This window comes from Vigna unguiculata, chromosome 9 (assembly GCF_037176805.1).
Source record: "Vigna unguiculata cultivar grain cowpea cultivar isolate G323 ecotype 2 chromosome 9, ASM3717680v1, whole genome shotgun sequence".
In the NCBI taxonomy this organism is placed as follows: domain Eukaryota; kingdom Viridiplantae; phylum Streptophyta; class Magnoliopsida; order Fabales; family Fabaceae; genus Vigna; species Vigna unguiculata.
In genome coordinates, this window is record NC_140800.1 from 44,617,014 (window position 1) to 44,641,018 (window position 24,005).

Genomic DNA, 24,005 nt, shown 5'->3' on the forward strand with positions numbered 1-24,005 from the left:
ATTTCTACAAATTAAAATTGGAAACAGTTGATAGTGTTATCCCTCGAGTTTGATAATCACAAAAGACGGTAATTTTTGAAAAATCTTTTGCTTACATAAGTTTAACATAGTTTTCATGTTTTAGCAGTACACACCTTCCAAAAAAAAATTTCTAATACAAACATGAGCACGCACATAAAAAAAAAATATTTTGACAAAAATGAAAGAAAAAGTGACATAATTCTATAATAAAATGTTTTTTTTTTTCAAAAGCCTGGACGAATATTTGAATCAGTCCAATTATCTACAAGCTTTGAGTGCCTGATACTGAATTGTAAAGCAAGACCATTTATTTAATGAGTGAAATGTATTAAGCTTTAAAAAGTTTTACGAACCAGACCTCAAACAAACTCAATCGACTCATATATCCATCCCACTAACAAAACATCCGTTCTCGATTTTTTTTTTTTTTATTCTTATGTCATGAGAGATGTCAAAGTGATTCAATTCGGTCTACACGATCACACTCACTATGGATTGATCTAAAAAAATACCAACTCAACCTGACTCACTCTTTGGTGAACCAGAAATTTTGTATTTCGGTCCGACCCATCACAGGTTGATTCACTTACAAATTTTATTTTTGTAATTTATTTTATATATTTATTGCATTATTAAAATGAGAGTGAATTGACCTAATTTATTTGTTATAATAGTGAAATTCAAGTATTCATCTAATTTTCCAAATATTATTATAAGAATAATAGTTAAAAATAAAAGTATCAACGTATCTAATTTGACAAACAAAATAATTCAACATTCAAATTATTCAAATACTATTGAACAACATTATGAGATTTAAAAATATGTAATTGTGAACATATATAATTAGAAGTAGTAAAATATTATAACAAAAATATGTAAAAAAAATTGTAAAAGAATCTTCGTGAGTTAAGTAGGTCAACTCACCTTCAACCCGTCTAGAACCCACAGGTTAAGTGAGTCGGATTCAGTTCAACCCACTTTTAAAAAAAAAAATTCTCAACTCAACCCAGTACAAACCCATGATGAACCAGATTGAAACCCATTTTGACATCTCTTATGAATCGTGCCATAATTTTTAAAAATTTAATAAGAAAATCTAAACTCATTTTGAAATCAAGTTTCAACAGTTTTAATTATACTTGTGTTTTCCTTTATTTTCTTTCCACATGCATAGATATAATATGCATTTCGAATGCTTTTTTGTCAGCAAATAGGTATGGAATGTGACTTCAAACGTTATTTATAAAAAACATTTTAAAAATTTACAATAATATAAACACTTTTAATATATTATCTTTAACTTGATATTACTTTTTATCGTCATTAAGATTTTTCTAATTATTTTCAATTTTACATCTTTCATTTTACTATGATGGTGTCATAAATATGTATTTCTACAGGCTACGAGTTCATTATCATAACCTGATCCGACCATAAAACAAGTCGGCACCATCGAAAAAAAGATATGTACCAACCTAAACCTAATTGAATTTTAGCCAAGTATTTGCTTGGATGCTGTGGGTAAGAAAAATAAGTATGTGCACTATTTCCAACAAACTCTAATTTTTGGTTAGATAAAAGACAATTATGATTAGTTTAAATTTATGTTAAACTCCCTAAATAAAGAGTAATAGCCACTTCATTCAGCCCATTTTACATTGATTTGTACTAACAACGAACGAGGGCGTGTCCAAAAGAGTGCAAGAGACTTCCTCGCATTCGTATGGTATTAAAGAACATTTGGATATACAATTCATTCTCACAGAACCGAACCAATCTCGTTTTCATGTGGAATCAATATACAATTTAACAGATAAGTACCTAACGTGGGTTAATTAAAGTCTATTGCCTAGACTTCCGTAAAACTTCTTTCAGAACCAATGCAATTCTCTGTGACATATGGTGCTCCATAAACCTCTCTTTCACCCTCTCATATCCTTTCTTTCCCATGGTCAGTCTCTTCTCAACATGAGTTGCCAATTTCACAATGTTCTTTGCCAGAGGTGTCACGCCTTCTTTTCCAATAGAATGCAGCAAACCGGTTGTCCCATTCACCACAATCTCCATCGTGCCTCCAGCTGCAGTTCCCTGGAAAAGTTTTTAATGAACAAACAAGTTACCAAAAGAAAGATAATAACAATAGACAAGCACATACACGTTTGCAACAGCAACAATAAATAATAGCCAAGCACATACACGTTTGCAAAAATAAAAGAGAACAACAAATATACAAGCACACACAAGTTTGCAACTGTGTAGATTCCCAAACAGCAGTAAGCAAGTTGAAATAGTTGGAAGGCAAAAGTATATCCTCTCTGATCGAAAATACAAGCAAACTTGATTACTAGCTTCCTATTTGAGTAAATATCACTTTCTTGATAAAAATTACTTGTATAAAGTCATAAACTAAAATATAATTCTCCCCTATTTCAATGATCACAGAAGCTTACCTTGAAAACAATTTCGATAACAATACGGTGGATGTAGAAGATTTCACAAATTGGAAGTAAAGAAGTGACAAAGGTTGACAAATTCAGTTGAACAGTGCAAAGTATGAAACTTTTGTTACCATAAGTTATCCCCATATTTTTTCTAATGTTAGAATTGAGCAGAAAGCTGTTTTGTGTTGTATCTATCAGTAACTTAGCATCCTAGGGTTTCTTTTTTCTCTTTCCCTAAGCTTTTGTTGTAAGCTAGTTAAGATATCTTAAAACGCTTTTCTCTTACATTTGTTGAAGTGGTCAAATTATATAAGTAGGTGCAAACCTTGTTTTTATTAAGTTAAACTTAAATTTCATCTTATAAGATGACATCAGAATCTATCCAGACAAGAGTGCGTGTGTGGTGTGTTATAGATCCCTTATTGACTACAGGTATAACAAATTATAGTATATAAATGGGTGCATACCTTATCTTATAAACTAATTTTGTGCGATCAAGTTAGGTTTAATTTCTAAGAATATAAAAGAGATTTCAGACAAGGGAATAAACAAACTAACAAAGTAAAGTATCATATAAAACTGGATGAAGAGTACAGAACAAGAGGCAATTATACATATTATAACTGGAAAGGTCATATTGACAAGGCCACTATGGTATGTACTAAAAGAAATACCAGTACAGGCAGGCGAAATGCCATTGCTTCAATGGTTATCCTTCCAAAACATTCTCCCCGTCCCTAATATGAAGAGAAGCACATTAATTAATGAATCCCAAAAACCAAAATACAGAACATAAACACTAGAAATAAAATCTTTAAGTCCCTTACTGAACTCTGACTTAATATGTTATGGCAGTAAAAAATAAATCAATGAATGAATAAGAATTTTGCTGAGTGGAAAGATTACAAATTAAAGATTTTTACTATTAATCTATATCTTTATTACCCTTTTGCCGTTATATTGCTATTTTCATTTTTCAAAACAACAGAATGCAATATATATTCGTTTCATAATCAATTCAATAGAGTATATATCAGTGGATACCTGAGAATTCTGAACAAGAACATCAATAGAAGCCAGGTAAGGAGCCACAGCCAAGGTTTTGTTCACAAAGTGAACACGGTCCTGAATCTTTTTCTCAATAACAAATTTGCGCAGTTGCATTTCAAACTTTGTCTGAGCACTAAAATCACTCCCCACTACTACAGCATGCAAAGATGGCAACTGGAGTTTCTTCTCCTGGATAAGTTGCAAACTTTCATAAAAGGCTTGAAGAAACAGATCCTGCCCTTTACCACGAGAAACACCTGCAATAATATCACCCTAGGGCTCAGATTGTAGTCTGGTAAAAAGATTGTCAACATGAATACAAGTGTGTGTGTGTGTGTGTATATGCGTTTGTGTGTGTACTTGTTTGTGTGTGCGTGTAATGAATAGGTAGGATTAAATTAGTGCATACAACAAAAAGAAAAGACAAACTACAAATTACTATAAACAAGATGTTAATTGGGTAATATACCTTGCTAACAAAACTAGTCCAATGAACTAAAATGAATATCAAATGAATACTGAAAATGATCATTAAGGAGAGAAATCATACTATTTATGATGGCAAAAAGTAGATCATCATTTCTCACTCCAAGAGATTCCCGAACATGCTCACGCAGAACCCTCTTTGCTACACTATCTTCTGCAACTTCCATAAGCTCCTTGCTATTTCCAAGATGTACAACAAAGGTTTCAGGCATTTCCATCCTATAAAGTTGGATCAAAGCGTAGAGTTAGAAACTTAACTCAAATTATAGCAGCAAAACAGAGCAGGTAGCAGTAAAAAGCTATCAAATGATGTCAGAAGCATACTTTAAACGCTCCTTAGTCCTATTCTTCCAGTATTCTGCAGTTGTATGTGAATCAATCATGGCACCTGCAACAAAAGGGACGTGCTTAACATATTCCACGTTGAAATAATGCCCTCGCATTTCATGAATCCACCATAAAACCTTTGGAAGCACACGTGAAACTTTTTCCTTGAGAACGGCATCCAGCCACTTCCCAGCTACAGCGGTGTTTAGAATGACTATGTCTGCTTTAAGAGCTGTATCTATAGCCTTTTCACCTTTGGCAGAGAAGACCTAAGAGGAGTCAAAAATGTAAATAGAGGATGCACTTATAAGTCCAATGACACATGGATACAAAATGCTGGTCTAGACATTTCTTAGATGTTCGAACTAATAAAAAAATCAATTCAAGAAATAGAAGAAACGGGTGCAGAAAAAGTCCTCTCTATCAAATTTTTTAAGAAATAAATGCTAAATTGAAATTGTGTAAAGATATTTGAACACACACACACTCACCTCAAAGGACTTTCAATTACAGTTTTTTAAATTGCTACGACTTAAATGTAAATAGAAAATTAGGAGAATATTATCAATTAAAGTTTAACTTGAACAGACCAAGGGGAGAATGGCATATAATACAACCAGTAACTGAATTACATATTGCGCACTCATTCTGGCTCCCCATGATTTACGCTGGAGCTACGTGATTGTATAGTACACACATGTTTTTGAATCATATAATACACATAGTTTAGTTAGGTCTGAGAGTAGGTTATAAGTGAATCCCTGAATCTGTTGTACGTGTATGCTTTTAGGGTAGTTATGAAGTCCATCCCATTTATTTGGTGTTGCATATTAGTTTGCATGATACTCATCTCCCCCATCATATAAATGCATGTTGTATTGATTTGTACAACAATCTAATTCAATGAATCACAAAATGATTTTCTATGACACTACCCTTTTCTACCTTCAGCTCCATGACATGAGGTCACACCTACTGATACATACACCATTGTCACCAAAATAACAACACTAAAAGGGAAAGTAAATCACCTGCACTCCTCTGTCCAACAATTTACTTTCCAAACTGTAAATGACCTCATCAGGTTCCGCCGGTTTCCGATTGGTGATCCAAACAACATCAGAACCAACGCCTCTCAACAGAAACGCCAACTCCATCATCAACAAAGGCCCGCCTGTAAGTGAATCGAGTCTATTTTTTTCATCTCACGGAACGAAAAATTAAAAAAAGAAATAGAAAAACAAGACTCGGTTTTGCACGTGACAAAGAACCTGAAAGAGATAGCTCATGTGATACCATGAGAACTAGCTTCGACTTCATGAAATTTAGAGGACTCGAAGCTGCATTTCCGACTTGGACGGATGAGCGAACCAGATTATCCTGTGCTACAGTAAAACGACTGATGTTGCAGGAATCGGAGTTGGTGGCTCTCATTAAGAGCACTGTCACCGTCGAGACGGACAAAAATGCTGCCAAAATTATCGGCCAGCGCTTCTTCGCCATTGCCACGTGATGCTTCGCCATTGTTCTTCCCAACTTCTGCAATCTTTAAATTCCCATTGTATTTCTGATTCTAGGGTTTGCGTTCGGTGTCGATTGATTCAAGGTACGATTGCAAACTTGGTCGCAACCTGGTTTAGGAATCACGAGGACTTCTCTCTTCTACTTCCAGATCACAGTTAAACTGAGCTGATACACTGTCTTAATCTTCTCGCCGTGATGGGGGCGAAGAAATGAACGGGCTAAACTCAAACCCCTTCAGAATGGGCTTATATATCTCGCAACAAGCCCAGACCAATTTAGATTTAGAATCAAAATACTCCAGTCTTATAAACTAAGAATGATAGAAGTAAAATAAAAGTCTAATCTAGTAATCTTATTTTAGTTCTATAAATTGTAGTTAGAAAAAAATCATTGAATAAATTACGTTTACGGAACAAAAATAATTTTACTTCTATATTTGGAAATTTTTTCTTGTAATGTTTACATATAAATTCTTATGCTTTGTTGTTTCTGCGCATATCATTTTTAATATATTTTCATCTCTTAAAAATTCATGTTTTTTAAGTACATAGATCAAAGAAGTTTGTATATCTATTAGAGCCAAATAAATAGTGAAATGAAAAATAGAAAATTGTTTGAATAAAAACGTTTAGAATGTAATGATTAAAGACTTTAGATTTATTAGATTAAGTTATGCATATATAGAAAAAATTAAGATGAATTAAAGACTTTAAAGATATTAAATGATTTATAATGCAAAATCTACAAACAGGACAGTCTTAAAAACAAGTAAAATTTCTGGGGCTGATACATTCAATTAAACTGCATCAAACTCTTACCAAAATTTATTATAAAATGATTTTATTTGACAACTAGGAAATTCCATCATGTTATAAGTCATATTAATGATAAACCAGTTTAATTTTTAAAGCGATTCATCTTATGCAAATTCGATACAATTCAATTAAAATAAATTATACTCAATATTTTATACTTCCATATAAATCGGTGAAGATACATTTAATATTCTCAACAAAATTTTGTCCGAATCATAACATCTTCTTTCTGCCTTACCAGTGAGCTCCTTCATCTTTTATTGTTAGTCCAATTTGATTTTTTTGTTATAATTTGATATATCAATTGTCTTTAGTTTTTTTATAATTTAAACTTTTAATTAAAAAAAAGTATATTAAAAACATATTTAGCTATTATATAACATTTTTAACAAGGTGCCGGTTTTTTTTGTTATATATTCCCATTGATTCTCAACCTCTTCTAAGGCTTGTCTTGTTCCAAGTTTTAGGTCAAAGTCAAAGCATCGTGGTTGGGCTTGTTGTAGAATCCATTGGGCCTAATTGAAAACCATGTCATCTGCGTTTTGCAACGATAGCGTTCCCAATTTTCCGAAGCGGGAAAATGTTGATTCGACGATTACCTTGGTCGGCGATTTCGATCGCCGCACCATTTCCCTGTCGTTCCGGTGGTTCAAATGGACTTCGCATTCCCGTTCGAAAGCACCTTAACTCTTCTCCCTACTCCTTCTGCTATAGCTCCGGCATCAACCTTCCCCCACAACCGGTAATTTCGTTTTCACGCCATGCCTAGGGTTTTTTTCAATATAATATCTTGCATCACTCGCCGAATTTGAGTTTCCACTCGCAGGGTCAAGAAACGGATACTCGTCACTCGCAATCTCTGAAACCTGGTCTTTACCTCGTCGGAACACCGATCGGAAATCTCGAAGATATCACTCTGAGGTACAGAACATCTAACTCTTCATTTTCCTCGTTTCAGTTTGGCGTTTAATTTTAATTCTGCATTTGTTTGACGTTCACGCGCAGGGCTCTTCGCGTGCTGAACTCAGCTGATGTTATACTCTCGGAGGACACGAGGCACTCGGGGAAGTTGCTTCATCACTATAACATCAAAACGCCTCTCGTAAGTATCGACCAATAGCAACGTCTGATTACTTTCCAATTTGCGTGTTCTGATGCGCTTTGGTAGTTCTTCAGATGAGTTATCACAAATACAACGAATTACAAAGGGAACAGGTTGTGCTGAGGAGGTTGAAGCAGGGTGATGTTGTGGCTCTTATAAGTGATGCTGGAATGCCAGGCATCAGTGATCCGGGTATGGAGTTGGTAAGTGTGTTTTTGCATGCAAATTTTTTGTTGTCGACGGGGTTTTACATTTTTTGCCGTGGCGAACGCAGTTTCCTCAAATTTCTTCATAATGTGGAAAATTGCAGACAAGTGCGGCTACAATTACTGTCCCGACCTCAATTTTTAACCTTGTTGACAACAATAAATTTGCCATGGCAATTGTAGTTGAGGACCTTTTCTTAGAACCTTAGTTGTGAATATTCCAACATGTCTCTTAAGTGGCTGTTTGGTTATGTAGAGGATTTCTTTAATAAAAAAATGCAGGCAAAATTGTGTGTTAGTGAGAATATCCTGGTTGTGCCAATCCCTGGTCCCTGTGCTTTGGTGTCGGCTCTTTCTGCCTCGGGCTTACCTACTGATGAATTTACATTCGGTAATGTGCTGAATTAATTGAATTTTATCATTCATGGTATTTTGGGACATAAAATGGCTTTTGTTATGTTTAATTTGCAGTTGGTTTTCTTCCTAAACATTCTGGTTCTAGAAAAAAAAGGCTTATGGTTTCAGCTGATCAAACTACTACACAAATATATTACGTTCCTCCTCACAAGCTTTCTCAGTTTCTTGATGAGAGTTCTTCAGTTTTTGGTGATGCAAGGTACTGAGAGTCAGCTTAAAAGTGTACACTTGTCAGTCTTTTCTTCTAGTTTATATACCTTTTGCTCTCCTCTCCAATTTCCCAGTTGGATAATCATTTGTTTGCCATTTTTTCAATTTATTAATAATTGATATTCTGAACTGTGATCTATTTGTTTATTTTATCATTCAACTTTAGAGTGATTTTTGACGTCTTATGCATTAAAAGTTTTCAATAAACAGAAGGAAGTTGCACAAGTAATAGTTTATATAAGTTTTGTTTCGTTTTGCTTTTTTTATCTGGGAGGTAATTACTTTTTCGGCAAAACCTTCCTCTGGGCAATGTAGGATCTCAGAGGTGTGGCTTAGGGAATATTGTGTCAGATCAGATTGGTTGACTCTTCAATTGAATGATATTGCAGGAAATGTGTTATTGCTCGGGAAATGACTAAGTTACATGAAGAGGTGAGTTTAGCATTTAAATCTGTGTAGTCAGTGTTCCATGGGGATGGTCATTGAATCTATTTATCAGTTATTCCTTCAGTTCATCCATAAACGGATCCAACCAAGCTATCAAATTATAGAAAATAAAAATGAATGGATTGGATTGGATAGTTTGAGTGAATTAGTATTGGCTAATGAACCATCTGACATATTTCTTTAAACCACTAAGTTAATGGCAATAACTCTAGTGGATCCAAAGTCCTGGAGAGCCAACCTTGCCTCATCAGTTCATAACTTCAAATTCCATGAAATAAAAATCGGAAAATATATTAGAGAGGAAAAATCTTGGTTGTGGGAGCTATTGATCAAAGAGAAATGAGGAACCTTGGCAGAGAAAATTGTTCTGAAAAAAAAAAGGAGCCTTGTCCAGAGGAAGAGCACAAATTAGAAAAGAAAGAGCTAGGAGAAGTATGGGAGAAATGCAAGCAATTGATAGAAGAAAACTGAGGAACCTAGTAGAAATCTGTTCAGAAAAATCTATTGTAGAAAAGAAAGAAGCATTGTGAGAAAGAGCGGAAATCTAGAAAACGATGAGGTGGAACTGTGAGAGGAATGAAAAAAATTGTCAGTGTCTCTGCAGAAGTTGACCGGGGTACTTGTGAAGAGGAAGAGAGAATAAGTGTGAGATTTACTATATGGAATTCATTCTTTTCAATTAACTATCATAATATTTCCGTTATGGTTATTTTGAAGTTGTTGATTCTGCAACTATATTTCACTTAATATGTAGTGATGCAAATAAATGGATTCTTTTGACACTTATAGCAACCCAGCAGTATGCCTTTGTTTAATAGAATTTTGTTAGTAGTTAGCTTAATCAATATGCAGTATTCCTGCTCTCATGATATTTTTTAACTGATGCAGTAGATATTACTTATGTAGTTTTGGCGTGGTACACTCGGTGAGGCCAAGGAAGTATTTTCTATTCGTCAAGTGAAGGGAGAACTTACTATATTGATTCAGGGGCAAGCAAATTCTAAAGTAGAACCTCCATCAGACATTGAGCTCGAGAGTGAACTTAGAGAACTGATTTCAAGTGGCGAGAGTCTTTCTACGGTAGTAACCTCCTTACATTTGCGCGTGTTCAATTTTTGTTTAAACAGAAGCTTGATATATGGTTATATGTTGTTTATAAGTCGAGATAACGAAAATGGTTTGTGGATTTGAACGCTGGTCCTGGGTGGCTGTGTACAAAAGTGATAATCAATTTTCTCTAGCTTTAGAGTTAAAAGAAATGGGGAATGAGTAAAAATTATCCATATTATGACATCATTGTAAACTGAAGATGGTGGTTGCCTTTTTCTCTTTCTTTTAGTTAGTGTCGTCCCGTCATTTTTGTGAAAAAGATCCTGCTCAGCTCTGATAAGAAAACTTCGTCGTCATTCTTAAAGCGTTTCACAATTCCCTCGTATATCTCTTTCCCTCTGTTTCACTCCCTTAGAATTGAATTTAATCATCCTGAAACTAGCGTAAAACTATCTAATTTACGGGGCAATTAACTTTTGAGTATTCACAGTTAATTTCAGCATTTGTTTGATGTGTATTCCAACACACTTTTTGGTTAAGTTCAACTGTTGGGTCTGTAATAGGCTGTCAAGTTGGTCACCCAGAAAACATCAGTGAGTAGGAAAACTATATATTCACTGGCATTAAGGAAGTTTGGGAAGCAACTCGAAGTGGAAGATGATTCAAATTAGCGTGGACTATTTCTGCAGGTAAGTTTGATATTTATTTGCTTCTGTTTCACTGATTACCGTATTTTAGTCGAGTTATTATTCTATTAAAGCGTAAAATTGTTTATTGTTAACAGCGAAAGATTCTCTTTTCAAACTTTCAACCGGGATGGTGATGGGTTTCCTCCTAGAGTGGAATGAAATGATCCATCCCTGCTGTTTTAGCTCTATTAGCGATCATATTAAGAATGGTTGGGCTGGTATGCCAATTCTCCACAGTGTATTCTTGTCTACCAAGGTTCCGATCTTCATGACACAACAAAAATGTTTTTAAATGTTTACTCTGGGCAAGATAGCTGTTGGGTCGAGTCGTGATGGCGAGGCAAATGAATGGCAAAGCTGAATTCCATATTGCTTTAGCATCTGGCGCCAATTTTATCAGGATTCATTCATTTCAGCCCTTTCCTTTAGGCTTTAGCTGAAGTAGTAAAATATATGACATTGTAAGATGTACAGATTGAGACATAATTTATTTAAAATATATCATGCGTTGTGGATTTTATTTTATAACAAAATTAGGTATATACTTATGCAGTGTCGCCAATGAAGAATATTTAAGTAGTTACCCTCCTCTCGGTCCACATTCAACACAACAAAACCAATAGCATCCAGGTTTCTTCGTACTGGTATGTCATTAATTCTGCAGTCCCATTCTGTTAGTTCATTTTAACATAATGCCAAACCAAGTTTCTAGAGGACATGCGGAATTAAAGAGAATAATTAGTCTGACTTCAAGCTTGTTTTCCCGCAATGAGTATCTCAGTGGTGAAATCGCGTGGTTTGGTAGTATATGTTTTTGAGAAATCACAACCCTAACTAATTGCGGGTGTATATATAACCAGGGCTAAAAGTCAATTAAATATTATTTATAGGTTTAATTATTTATTTGATCCTTATAGTTAAACAAATTATATCTTAGTTCTTATATCTAATCTGTTATCTTAGTTTTTACTAATTGAATGTCTTGCTTAATTCCCGAGTTTTAATGGTAAATATAAAAATAAAAAAAAATAAAAACATCGAAACTTATGTGTAGATGGACAAAAAGAGTTGCCTCCTTATTACACTATTTAAAAGAGAATGTAGTAATTTAGCAACTGGTTTGTACAATTAAACTCAAAGGTCATTAAACATGCATAAAGACTGCTTTTGCAGCAACATTACCTAGTACAGGTCAAATTCATCTTGCCAATGCTCCATTTCGATACATCTTACTTAACCTTAAGAAACTAAAAAGTGTTCGCATCTTAGAATACATAATTCATTAACTGATATATAGATAGCATCTCATGTCAAACAGGTGCATGCTACACCGGATTCTGTTACACCCATGTTACCAATGAAATTATTACTTCTAATTGATCAACAGTAAAAAAAAAGTTAAGCTCACAAGACATGTGCATTAAACTCTTAACCTATTGGCATTATTCACAGATATGAAGGATTATATATATATTGAAAAATGTGAAAGAGTGAAAATGGAAAAAGATTGAGAAAGGAGTGGAAGTGGAACAGCTGCGTGATCATGGACGAGACAGCCAAAGCAGACGGGCGGTCGGGATCACGGGCACTGCACAGCGACATATCATGTGCACATGCACATTGCCCTTTTCATCCCTTTCCAACTTACATCATAAATAAATACATTGGGCCAAATTACCCCACTTAATTACCTACCTCATTATGCCTCTTTCTCTCACACTCTATATAACAAAACCCTAACTCCAATTTATTACCCTTCCTCGCATAACAACTCTTCATCCTTCTCTTTCCATTTTCTTTCTAAGATCCTAATAACAATAATACTAAGTTCTGCACTGCATAACTACTGATAAACTTGAACCCATCACTGGATTTCCTTATTTATCTGTTAAAGAGAAAATGTTTTGCATGTTTCTAGCTAACCAGGTAAAAATTACATTACATATCATCCTCCTTGGTGAGGACCGAGGTTGGATGAAATTGAAAAATTTGCTGGCCTGTGGCTAAGATTCTGCGAGGATCGAATTGCATCTTCCTGGCATTGAATTGGGTCCACTTATCGCCAAAGTGGTCCATCCACTCCTGCTGCGTAGTGTAATGGGGCAGGTACTGTTTCACCTTGATCTCCGAACCATGGCAGAATCTCAGAATCTGACGGTTCTGATTAGTCAGGTACTCCAGTGTCTCAGTATCCAATGCTGATCTCAGAAATGCCACCAGGTAAAACACATCCTCTTCTGGTGTCACCACCGAGCTCCTAGGGTCCCACCTACACATCACCATCACCATCACCAAAATCATCTTTTGGATCTTTCTTTTCATCCATGCAATCATTCTACACACACTACACACTTGTTGTGATTTACTTACTACTACGTTGTTAACAATCCTTTGACTTGTCAGACACATTGCTACCTTGTCATATTCTTTATGCCCTTTGTGCTGCTTTCTTTCTTTTTTACCTATACACACACACACACACTAAACAACACCTATCTTTTCCTTCATCAACACATCATACTTAATTTTGACACTTTCTAAACTGAAAATAATCGACCTCAACGGTGTCTATGGAACTAGGTTAGTGTAAATCCCTACCATTGGAGGAGTGGCCCCTATGGAAGATCTTCTGACACCAGAATCTCCCCAGTTGGATGATCATGGCCATCCATTTTGTATTCTTATGGTCTTCACAAAGGGAAAGAAAATAAACGTGTCACTTCCTAGCTGGCTTTGATCAAGATTTTCATCTCCCGTGTTGGCTACATTACAACCCTCGTGTGTCTCTGTGCCTTTCTACTACATCCACATAGCTATAGCTGTGTTTCTTGTTCTTTTCACACATTTCCACTTAAATTATTGGAGTAAACATTCTTTCGTTTTTAGGCTTGCCTGATATTTTTTTCACATGGTCGGGTGCAGCAGTTCTGCACTACCTTACAACTTATCAAAACTTTTCTATTGATATTTTCTACAAACATTGGATTATTGCACATGATAATGAAACTGGAAACAAACGGATCATTAGGGAAAGATAACATACAGTTCTTTTTTTTATATCCCTAATCCATTAATTCCGACAACAGTACTACTGTCAATCAATCAATCATGGACGCATTATCATTATTAAGTTCCACACTTATAGGGAATATTCGTTATATATTATGTTGTTGCACAGATTTTCTCTTCCTTATCCAATTCTTCACAGAACTTCTTCCTCTATTTCATTACTCCATTGAATTTAATAGTGTGTTTTTGTTTCCTTCTGTTTACACTATATACCTTAATCAAGTTGGATCAAAAAGAGGAATGAGATATAGACCTTAACACTGACACCCGATAAGAGGTTGTCAGGAACAGAGATGTCGTTTATATATGAGGAGATCTACACATGCCTGCAAGCATGCAGTGGTTTTATTCTTCATATATATGACTAGACATGCGTTAAAATGATGAGTGTGAAACTATATACAGTGCAGTAAATGGATGCATGTGGAAATATGCTTTTATAAACTTACTTGCTTTTGTTCATAGGGTAGATGAGGATAGGCCCACTTGTCTTATTTCCGAGAATGCCCTTGAACACACCCTTGTCGAAGTCCCTTATCCTTGATTTAGGAACGAAAAGATTGAGCCATGGATGAGGAACATCCCATAAACCCTTGGATCTAAGCTTCAACTCTGCCTTATGTACACGATCCAGAAAATCTACGTAAGGCAAGTCTGATGTGAACACCGATGTTGATATAAAATGTAACTTTTTCAACAGACCCTGTATTTCCTGTTCATCATAACAACGTACAACGTAGAAATCTATGAAAATGTCCTTCTTGTCGTTGCAATTTGCAACTGCAAAATGCAGAACAATCAAAACCCCAACGGAACTAACTAATGTAATAATAATGCATGCGGATCTAATTTTACTCAATTATGTTTATTTGTTCTATTTTCAAAACCAGTTTCGTTTAGTCATTTTGCTTCTTCTTCTTTTTTCCAAACCCATCAAATTTTTCATCAAACATAAAAATGAAGTAAGCATTTCATCAAATTTGAAGAAATTTGTATGTTGTAAAATTATTATTCTTTAGGCAGGGGGAGTTTTAGATACCTTTTAACTCTGAAAAATATGATGTTTTGGTGGATTGATGTCAAATAAAAAAAATTATTTAAAATAATGTAACTGATCAAATATTTGGAATAAAAAGTGAGAATGTAAAAAAGTTAACAGGAAAACCAAATATTAAAAGCACACCTACTTCAGCGCAACAACTAAATAAATAAATTAATTAAAAGTCTCTATTTTTCTATATAATAGCTTATGAAAAAAAGAATATATAATTATGTCTTATAGCTAAAAAAACATTTTGGGTATTGATAGATTATTTTTCGAAATTAAAATAAGCCAAACATGAAAAAGAAAGGTGGTAGCTAAGGTAGCCGCATGCTTTTGTCGGAATGAGACTCATTATTTTGAGCAAGTGTGTGTGTGTGTGTAACTTTAAGAAGAACCAAGAGAAGTTAAAAACAAGCAAGAGATTATTGTGGTGAATGCCGGCACTTTTAAACAGTAAAATTAACTATTGTGAAGATTGCATTCAATGTTGCGATTGAATCCACATGCTAGATTGCACAAGATCTTCCACAGGTTTTCTTTTCTGTGTGTTTATTGCATTCTGTTGTACGACTACAGACTGGTCTGTGTTTGGTACAGAGAATAATCATATACGAGGACAGCGACACAAGCTTTAAATTCAACAAATTATGAAAATAAGCCAACAAATTCAATAAAATATCTTTGTCATCTAACTCTACCAGAAAGTGAGATAACAAGAGAAAACATGCATGTTATATATTATTGCTAGCTGTATGGAGGTGCTAATCAATTGGCTTTTAGCCAAAACTTGACAGATATTGAATTATTGATCAAAGCATGAACTTCTGAACCAAAAAAAGTAAGACATTAAGTGAATAATGAGATTTTGACACATTGATTTCTCCTGTTTTAAAATAATTAAATTTTAAGATTTCATGTGATTAAGAAATTACTAAATAATTTTAGTTTTTAAAAATAATGGACATTCAAAGTGACAGTAATTGAGGATTTCAGAACATTCAAATTTGTAACTCACTACGTTTCAGAACGTGAAGTTCCTTTCAAGAGTAGTAGAATGATTTGAAGACAAGACAAACTAGTGTCTCACTAAACATTCCAGTTTAATGCGGTAAAACAACTGTTATATAAAGCATAATGCTGTTTTCGTTCTTTCATGTTTGTCTGCTATGGAAAACAATGTTTTTTTTGTTGTTGTTGTTGCTGATGTTCAATCAGAAAAACAGTTTTTGATATATTCTTCTTTACTCTTTACCGGAATCTCTTTCCACATTAAAGTGATGAGATACATAATGTATGAATAAAAATAACACGTTATAAATAGAGTATAAGATAAAATCTAATGATGTATGAATGTTTTATGGTGACAACGCACTAAGTGTGTGGCAGTGAATAATATTATTTTAAGTGAGAGTGTGAAAGAAGAGAAAATCTACGTTGGTTTGGGTGTGTACCTCGTCAACAGAATCTGCGTTTTGTTGGTCGTAGTTTTTGGTAATCTCCAAGCAGTACAAAACAGCTCCATCAGCGTTGAGGGAAGTGATATTAACAGCGTTACTTGGTGAAAAAAACGAAGATCTCCAATTATTTATCAGCCCTTCGTCAACTATCACGAAACCCTCCACATAATCGAATCTCTCCCTCCCTGCTTTCCCATGCAGAGAAATCAGATACTCCTGGTCCTCACAAAACCTTCCAAAATTCGAATACAAAACCCTTATCCACCGAACCTGTTCAATTTTCATCATATATTATACATCTTAATTACATCAAAAAACACTTTAACATCACGTCTACTTGCATATTCATTCACCCATAGAATTTTGTTAATATTCCTTTGTGGATACTGTTATCAGTTCGTTAACAGAAATTAATTAACTAGATTAGAGAATATCCAGGCAAACAACACTAGCTTTATATCATAAGGAACCCAAACCATCCCTTCGAAAACGACCCTTTTTAGGTTTTGTCGCTGATGTGAAGAAAGATTTTGGAGAAAAGACGTATCGTGTGCTCCTCCTATCATCTCATCTCATGGTTGTCATCTTCAACCGACTTTTTCTTCGGATGGAAAAAAGGAAATAACATTTACCAGTTTTTTACACACCAACTTTATTTACGTTGCTTTTCTAAAGTTAAGAGAAAAAAAAATGACGAGTGCAATGTGCAGTGTATGCATTAATAAATTATGAGTCTGTGAGAGGTGACGAGTGAGTAGGATGAGAAAAGAGTGTGCAAGAAAAGGAGACAAAGAAAGAGAAAGTACGTAAGAGAGAGAGAGAGAGAGAGAGATACTCTGGTAGGAGCTGGTTCGAGAGCAATTCGAGCCCTTGTGATGATTCCAAATTGTCCAAGACCGCCAAGAACAGCATGGAACAACTCCGAGTTACGATCTTCTGAACATGTCACCAGCTCACCCTTTCCTGTTACACCACTTCCCATTAATCAACCACGCTAAAGACAAACCACACTCATTCCTACCCAGCACCGTGACAAACCAGTGGGACACCGCTGTTTAATTACTCAAAACTTTTTCCCCCCGAGGAACAACTACAACATTCGCACCGTTTTTTTTATAGTAAAACCACCAACTTTGCCAACATTAACAAAACAAAACCATCTCAACATGTCCAAAATGATAGGTTTAACAGTGAAAGAATTACCTGTGACGACATCGAGCTCATAAACATTGCTGATCTGAGGACCGTGATTGAAGGTTTGTCCACTAATCCCTGCGTTGGATAGGGTTCCACCCACAGACAAATACAAGTAATCGGTCCAAGACATGGGAGCCAGCCCATACCCCAATGTTGCACTCAAAACCTCTATCCACAACTCTCCACCCCACACGTCCACATACATTCCTTTCTCACACACTCTAACACCGCTACCACCCTTTCCCATTTCAATCACCACCCCTTTCTTCTCTCTTATCAGTGCTTGCCCGTTTATCGAATGTCCGTGTCCCCTCGCCGACACTGCGAACCCCGACTCCAACGCCGCCTTCACCACCCTCGCCACGTCCTGCGCCGTCGCAGGGTGCACCACCTCCGAAGGCTCCCCTCTGCTCAGCCTCCCGAAGTCCACCGAAGCCGCTTCCAGCTCCCACGTGTCCACGCTCAGTCGACCCTCCAGTCCCACATCGAGCTGCTCCGGGACCACCGTTAATCCCACCGTTACTATTAGACGGCATATGGCGAATGTTAACAGAAGAAGCTTGTTGGTGTTGTTGACGGCCATTAATTGAACAAGATAATAATTAATTTAGAAAAGTACCCCACAGGCTCGGTAGTACGTGTGGTTTCACTGAGCAATTAATGAAGATACATGCATGTCATGTGTGTAGTGTACGATGTCGATGATGATGATGAGTTATTGGGTTGTGGGGTTTTGGTGGTGATGGTGGGTGAGGGAGAGGAAGAAGAATGTTGGGAAGTTCCAGAGAAAAGAACAAAATCTTGGAACAGCGTCGTGGGTTAACGTAAGCAGGATTTCGCTTTAAAGATTCTGTACGCAACATGCAGAAAGATGAAGATTCTTGCTCTCTCTCACTTTCTTCGATTCCTGCCAAACCTTTCTCCTCATTATTTTTCTTTCTCTTTTTTAAAGAGAGAAAAATCTCTATGTGCAAGCCTGTGAGGGGTATGTTCTGTATGCATGTATGTATATGAGAACACAACACAACATAAGAAAGAAAGAAATTGAAAATAGATAGAAAAAACTTGGTTCTTGCTGTGAATTGTGAGGAATTGGTGATTACTGTGTGTCTAGGATGTGAGATACAGGGTCTGAATTTATAGGAGAGAGGACCACGAGAAAATGGGTGAAGGTGAGAGTAGAGGCACGTGGATGTTCACGTGAGAGGAGCGAGGCGACACGTGCCTCTCATTGTGGAAACAGCACATCTTTTGGACCACTGATTTTAGGTCTCTAGCCAAGTATTTCTCACTTTACAAAGTAACACAGTTCAAGTACGAAGGAGTAGACAGTAATCTGAAAAAATAAAAAAATATTTTGATAATTAAATTTTGACAATATTTTTTAAGTAATTTTAAAATATAAAAGAATAAAATAATAATAAATTATTTAAAAAAATTAAAATATTGTTAAAATTTAGTTATTAAAAAATATTTTTTTTAAAGAAAGGAATTAATTGATAGATACAACATAGCGGTGGAAAGTGAAGAATTGAGACGAGAAAACACAAGATATATTATGCGAGTTTTTATTATACAAGATTTCATTAGATATACTATAAGGTAATATATACCACCATTTCCGAACATCACTTAAAAAGTAAATAACTTTTACTCCTAACTCACAATGTGATTATTTATTATATTTTATCTTTGTTTTTATTATTTATATTTTTATTTATATTTATATTCATATTCATATTTTACATTTAAATGTTTTTTTAAGACGTGACATAAATATTGACGACTGAAATATATATATATTTTTTTAAATAACAAAGACTAAAATAAAATTTTCTATATAAAATGGATATAAAACAAGCTTACAATATTGTAAGAACTATAATAATAATATATTTTCTTTTAAATGACTACAGGGTGTTAAGGAAAAAAAAAAATCTTTCACACTCAATTCTCTTAAAAGATGTGTTATGTATAATTAGTTTTAATAAATTTTATTCGATTAAGAAAAATGGAAAGTGAGAGATAATATGACAAAAATAAGAAGACCGATAGAATAAATGAAAATAATAGCATCACACACATATTAAATAACACATTGCATTTATCCTGTCCCAGGTTTCATTGAATGAGTAGTCCCATATTCGATTGAACAAGGAAATGTCTTTGAGGATAGATACAAGCAAATTTAAGCAGGAAAAAAAAAACACGGTGAAAGTAAAGGTTGTGATTACCCAAGATTCGCTTGTAGTAAAAAATTTCTCCAATTTTACAGAGCTACAAAATGAAGAATTATTAAATAAGGTATGAATTAATTTGATTGAAGCAGAAGAGTAATTAGTGTGTAAATTTGATGAGAAGAGGTTATAAAGGGTCCATTTATGGATACGGAGGATCTGTGTGGGGACAGTAATTGAAGGATGGTTCACGTGGGTGCAGACACTGCCACTGGGATCATCCTTGTCAACTTCAACTGCAACTATATGTTAAACATTACAAAAATTAATTTTTATATTTATAAAAATAAAATTAAAAAAAAATGGATATAAAGTTTTTTTATAAAATTTTATTAATGTATAGTATTTAAATATGTGAAATAATAATTTTCACTTTCTTATTATTGGCGCAGTGTAATTAGGCACTTGTGACAGTCATGAAGACTGAACAGAAGCATATGAATGTGTCTGCTATGCTAGCTGTATGTAAAATGATAAGGTCATAATCACAGAATTATGTTCCCATTTGAAACGAAGCTACCTTAGCTATTCCCAACTCTCAAGGGTCCCAAAATTAGAAAATCATAGAATCTAAGCCTTAGATTGCATGGGGGCACGTAGTTGTACACTTTATTTAATATTCATTATTATGGACTACCTACATATACATACATTATTCTAATTAATTAAACCTCTTCCTTTAACAAAAAACAATGGAGCAAGTGGTGTTGTGAAATTAATATATTCTAGCTTCCTTAGTCGCTGCTGCGTGTTAATCAAACATCTTATCCAAACTTTGTTTTATGCAATTTCATAATGTTTAGTACTCTGTTATTTATAAAAAATAAATTTCTAACAATTAAATTTTAACAATTTTTTATTAAATATATTTTAAGTTTTTTTTTCTATATTTTAACACTACCTAAAAAATATTACCTCAAATTATAAAAAAATATTGTTAAAAAAATTTAATTATAAAAAATATTATCACCTATTATTTATCAAAACAAAATGTTCACCAAGAGTAAACCCAAACTAAAGTTGACCGCAATCAATTTGATAATAAGAAAAATGGTTCATAAGGTGTAAAACACCGAATATATAATAAGAGAGAAGAAAAATAAATTTAGAAATCATATAAACATAAAAAAAAGTTAAATTAAAAAGTAATTAAATATATAATAAATAATGTTTTATTGAAATTATAAAATTAATATATCGTCTGTATTGAAATTTGTATTGTAAAATTATAAAATTAATATATTGTCTGTATTGAAATTTGTATTATGGTTTTATATTTATAAGACATATCTTAATAGGTGAAAGAAAAAATATAAAAAAAAAAGTATTTCAACTTTTTTTCTTTTCTTAAAATATTTTTTTAAGAAAAAGCCATATAAAAATATTTTCACATGTGCCATTTATTTTTGAAATCAATCATACTTATAAAGAAAATATGCACTTTAACATTGAGCTGATACTTCTATTCTAATTACACGCAATGCTGCATAGTGAGATGTGACTTCAATCTCCAACCTCATTCGAACGATAAACAAATGTTCCAGAGTTGGAAAGGTATACGTGTCTGTGTTACAATGGTCAAAATAATTTTTTGTTAAATATATAATTTAATCTAAATATTATTTTCATTGCTAAGATAAAAGTGTAATTTGAAAAGAATAAATAAACATGTTTTATTTAAAAACTTATCCATAGGTAAATTTTATACGAAAATTATTATAAAAATAATTATTGTCACTTAATTATACTTTTTCAACATGCTTTTTTTAAAGTACGGAAAAATTCTCTGTCAAACTTTAATTATTTTTATATTTTCGTGTTTAGAACATCATTTTCATCTAAATATGTTTTTAATTAATTTTCTTTTAATTTAAACTATTTTCCTCTCTATATAAAAATAAACTATTTATTTTTATTTATAAGAATTAATCCTATATCTTCATCTAACTTGACATCTTTGCCATTTACAGATAAAAACATAGATATAATTTGCATGCTCGATACTTACACTTACACGGGTGGGTGCATATGAGTCATTGTTTTGTCCATGCATCCACCAAATGATTCATTCTCATAATCCATGGCTATAATTTTTCCTGCACTTATACATCAATAAACTTCACATAATCCATGGTTATAACTTTAATGATCATATTTAATATAAATTAAAATGAAAAAAGAAAACCAATAGTTGAATTATGAAAAATCTTTACAGAAAAAAAAATTGTGAAAATAAATAACCTTCAAATTATACATATTTTTTATATAACAAGGAAGCTATATGCATGTGTGATTTTATGATCAACATTTATTTCCATGAAACATAGATGAATATTTTATTTCCATGAAACATAGATGAATATTAAGGATAAAGAAATTGACGTAGTTTTAATTTCTTAAAAAACTCTAGTATACATGTGCTCGATTCTGCATAGTTTTAATTTCTTCGACTTTTTTATGCTTTCTTAAACCTAAATGACCTCACTCCTTCATCTATTTGTCTCTATCTATCCATTCATAGAGACCTATATCAATTATTTTTTATGTCCTTGCTGTCAATCAATACTAATTAAGGAATATATCAAATAATCGCAATGTGATTTCATTTCACTGTGTCAAAAATGTTTTCACTGCATATTTAACATGCATGATTGCTTCATTTCTTTCATAATTTATACAACCATTTAATAATAATATATAATATTGCAACAATTCATGGTGTGAAAATAATATATAAGATTATTTTTTCTTTAAATAAAGTGCAATTCACTGTTAACTTTTTCTCTCTCTAACTATTAATTTCTATTCTATTTTTATAAACCAAATTTATTTATAATTTAACCTAATTAAATAATTTATGCAAGCCAAATAAATAATTATACCGTATATTATTTTATTTATAAAATATATACAGGATGTTAACTTTTATTTCTTTAGGCAAAATTGACAGTCTTACTTTATCTGGTTTTTTTATTTTTACTAAGTTTTTAGGAGAGGAAAAACTTATTATCCAAACTATTATATATTTTTTATTACAGCACGATGACTATAAAAATTAATTTTCATCAGCTTTGACTTGGTAATCTTACCAATAATATTTATTAAACGACATTGTTAAGACTTTAGCTAGAATTTTTAACTATTTTTTTACTAGCCATATTTGAATTTAATACTCTGCTAGTATAATGTGAAAACAAGAACGAAAAATACCAAATTGAATACTCCCTTAGTCATGTATTGATGTGATCATAGTATATAATGAACATAAATTCTGATATTATTCAATTGCATACGAGTTTATATTGAATTTAAAAAATATATAAAAAATCATATTAATCATATTTTTGCATTCAATGATGATAATATAACAATATTTTACATTATTAGCGCGTACTTAATTAAATTTTAAATAATCATGTAACAAAACTATTAATTTTATAATAAATACTTTAAATGTTATACGTAAATTTATTTTTTAGTTAATTTATAATTTAATTTTTTACACGACAAATATATCAAAATTAGACTCAATAAAGATTTTCAAATTCTTGCCTGGATGTAGTTTACAAACTCTCAGTTCTCATTCACGGTCTTTTAATTCTTAAAAAGTATAAATTTATTCTTTTACAATGTAATTACTCTAAAACTATCCGAAGAAAATTTGGTAATTCTTAAAAAAAATACTAGTTTTCGAACTATTTTAATAATATAATAATATATATTAATGCTTTAAATTAACGATAAAAAATAATAAAAAATATTATTATATTAGTTTTCAAATTATTTTTTATTTATAGATGTTAAAATATTACTTAAAAAAATTGTTTATCAAATAGTCACTTATATATGTTTTTTTTTTTATTTAAAGAAACATATCCCTATATATACTAACATTTGATCGGGTTCCTTTCATCATGAAATTTTCATGTTATAACTTTAGATATGTTTGATAGAATATATTGTTAATATAAAATAAATTACTCAAACAATTATTAAAATTTATTGCTAATATAAAGTTTAAACAATAATCACTAAATTCAAAAAAAATTGATAGAAAGATAATATAAACATTAACCTATAGCAAGAATTCCACTAAAATAAATCATTAAACAATTCTTAATTTTAATGATAAAAAATAATTAATCATTATAGTGACTAATTTATATAAAACTAAAAACTATTATTAACTAAAATAATTTAAAAATTATAATT

At 32.8% G+C, this 24,005-nt stretch overlaps 3 protein-coding genes across 3 annotated transcripts; 1 reads left to right on the forward strand and 2 right to left on the reverse strand.

Moving 5' to 3' along the window:
* Nucleotides 1-1,711: 1,711 nt before the first annotated feature.
* On the reverse strand, nt 1,712-6,078 carry LOC114164382 (uncharacterized). The gene is made up of 7 exons (XM_028049034.2): nt 5,600-6,078; nt 5,360-5,502; nt 4,326-4,597; nt 4,066-4,220; nt 3,510-3,772; nt 3,140-3,202; nt 1,712-2,112 (listed from the first exon to the last, which is right to left on the reverse strand). Exons 1-7 carry the CDS (start codon nt 5,850-5,852, stop codon nt 1,867-1,869), a joined length of 1,395 nt encoding a protein of 464 aa, XP_027904835.1. The 5' UTR covers nt 5,853-6,078; the 3' UTR covers nt 1,712-1,866.
* Nucleotides 6,079-7,129: 1,051 nt separating this feature from the next.
* Nucleotides 7,130-11,321, forward strand: LOC114164429 (Tetrapyrrole (Corrin/Porphyrin) Methylase). Its single transcript, XM_028049099.2, has 10 exons — nt 7,130-7,409; nt 7,494-7,588; nt 7,673-7,769; nt 7,844-7,972; nt 8,258-8,366; nt 8,447-8,591; nt 8,992-9,034; nt 9,956-10,129; nt 10,663-10,788; nt 10,884-11,321. Exons 1-9 carry the CDS (start codon nt 7,248-7,250, stop codon nt 10,768-10,770), a joined length of 1,062 nt encoding a protein of 353 aa, XP_027904900.1. The 5' UTR covers nt 7,130-7,247; the 3' UTR covers nt 10,771-10,788; nt 10,884-11,321.
* Nucleotides 11,322-12,204: 883 nt separating this feature from the next.
* Nucleotides 12,205-18,671, reverse strand: CKX5 (cytokinin oxidase 5). The gene is made up of 5 exons (XM_028048476.2): nt 17,563-18,671; nt 17,195-17,322; nt 16,354-16,629; nt 14,307-14,569; nt 12,205-13,057 (listed from the first exon to the last, which is right to left on the reverse strand). The coding sequence occupies exons 1-5, from the start codon at nt 18,137-18,139 to the stop codon at nt 12,727-12,729; spliced, it is 1,575 nt and encodes a 524-aa protein (XP_027904277.1). The 5' UTR covers nt 18,140-18,671; the 3' UTR covers nt 12,205-12,726.
* Nucleotides 18,672-24,005: the final 5,334 nt, after the last annotated feature.

Coding starts and splice junctions, on each gene's coding strand:
- LOC114164382 (XM_028049034.2), bottom strand. CDS start 5,852: ATGGCGAAGCATCACGTGGCAATGGCGAAGAAGCGCTGGCCGATAATT. Junction 3,203..3,509: donor TTCTTGTTCAGAATTCTCAG/GTATCCACTGAT, acceptor TCTTCATATTAG/GGACGGGGAGAATGTTTTGG. Junction 2,113..3,139: donor CATTTCGCCTGCCTGTACTG/GTATTTCTTTTA, acceptor AAACTTTTCCAG/GGAACTGCAGCTGGAGGCAC.
- LOC114164429 (XM_028049099.2), top strand. CDS start 7,248: ATGTTGATTCGACGATTACCTTGGTCGGCGATTTCGATCGCCGCACCA. Junction 7,770..7,843: donor ATAACATCAAAACGCCTCTC/GTAAGTATCGAC, acceptor GTAGTTCTTCAG/ATGAGTTATCACAAATACAA. Junction 8,592..8,991: donor TCAGTTTTTGGTGATGCAAG/GTACTGAGAGTC, acceptor ATGATATTGCAG/GAAATGTGTTATTGCTCGGG.
- CKX5 (XM_028048476.2), bottom strand. CDS start 18,139: ATGGCCGTCAACAACACCAACAAGCTTCTTCTGTTAACATTCGCCATA. Junction 17,323..17,562: donor TGAGCTCGATGTCGTCACAG/GTAATTCTTTCA, acceptor GTGGTGTAACAG/GAAAGGGTGAGCTGGTGACA. Junction 14,570..16,353: donor ACGCAGATTCTGTTGACGAG/GTACACACCCAA, acceptor TATGATGAACAG/GAAATACAGGGTCTGTTGAA.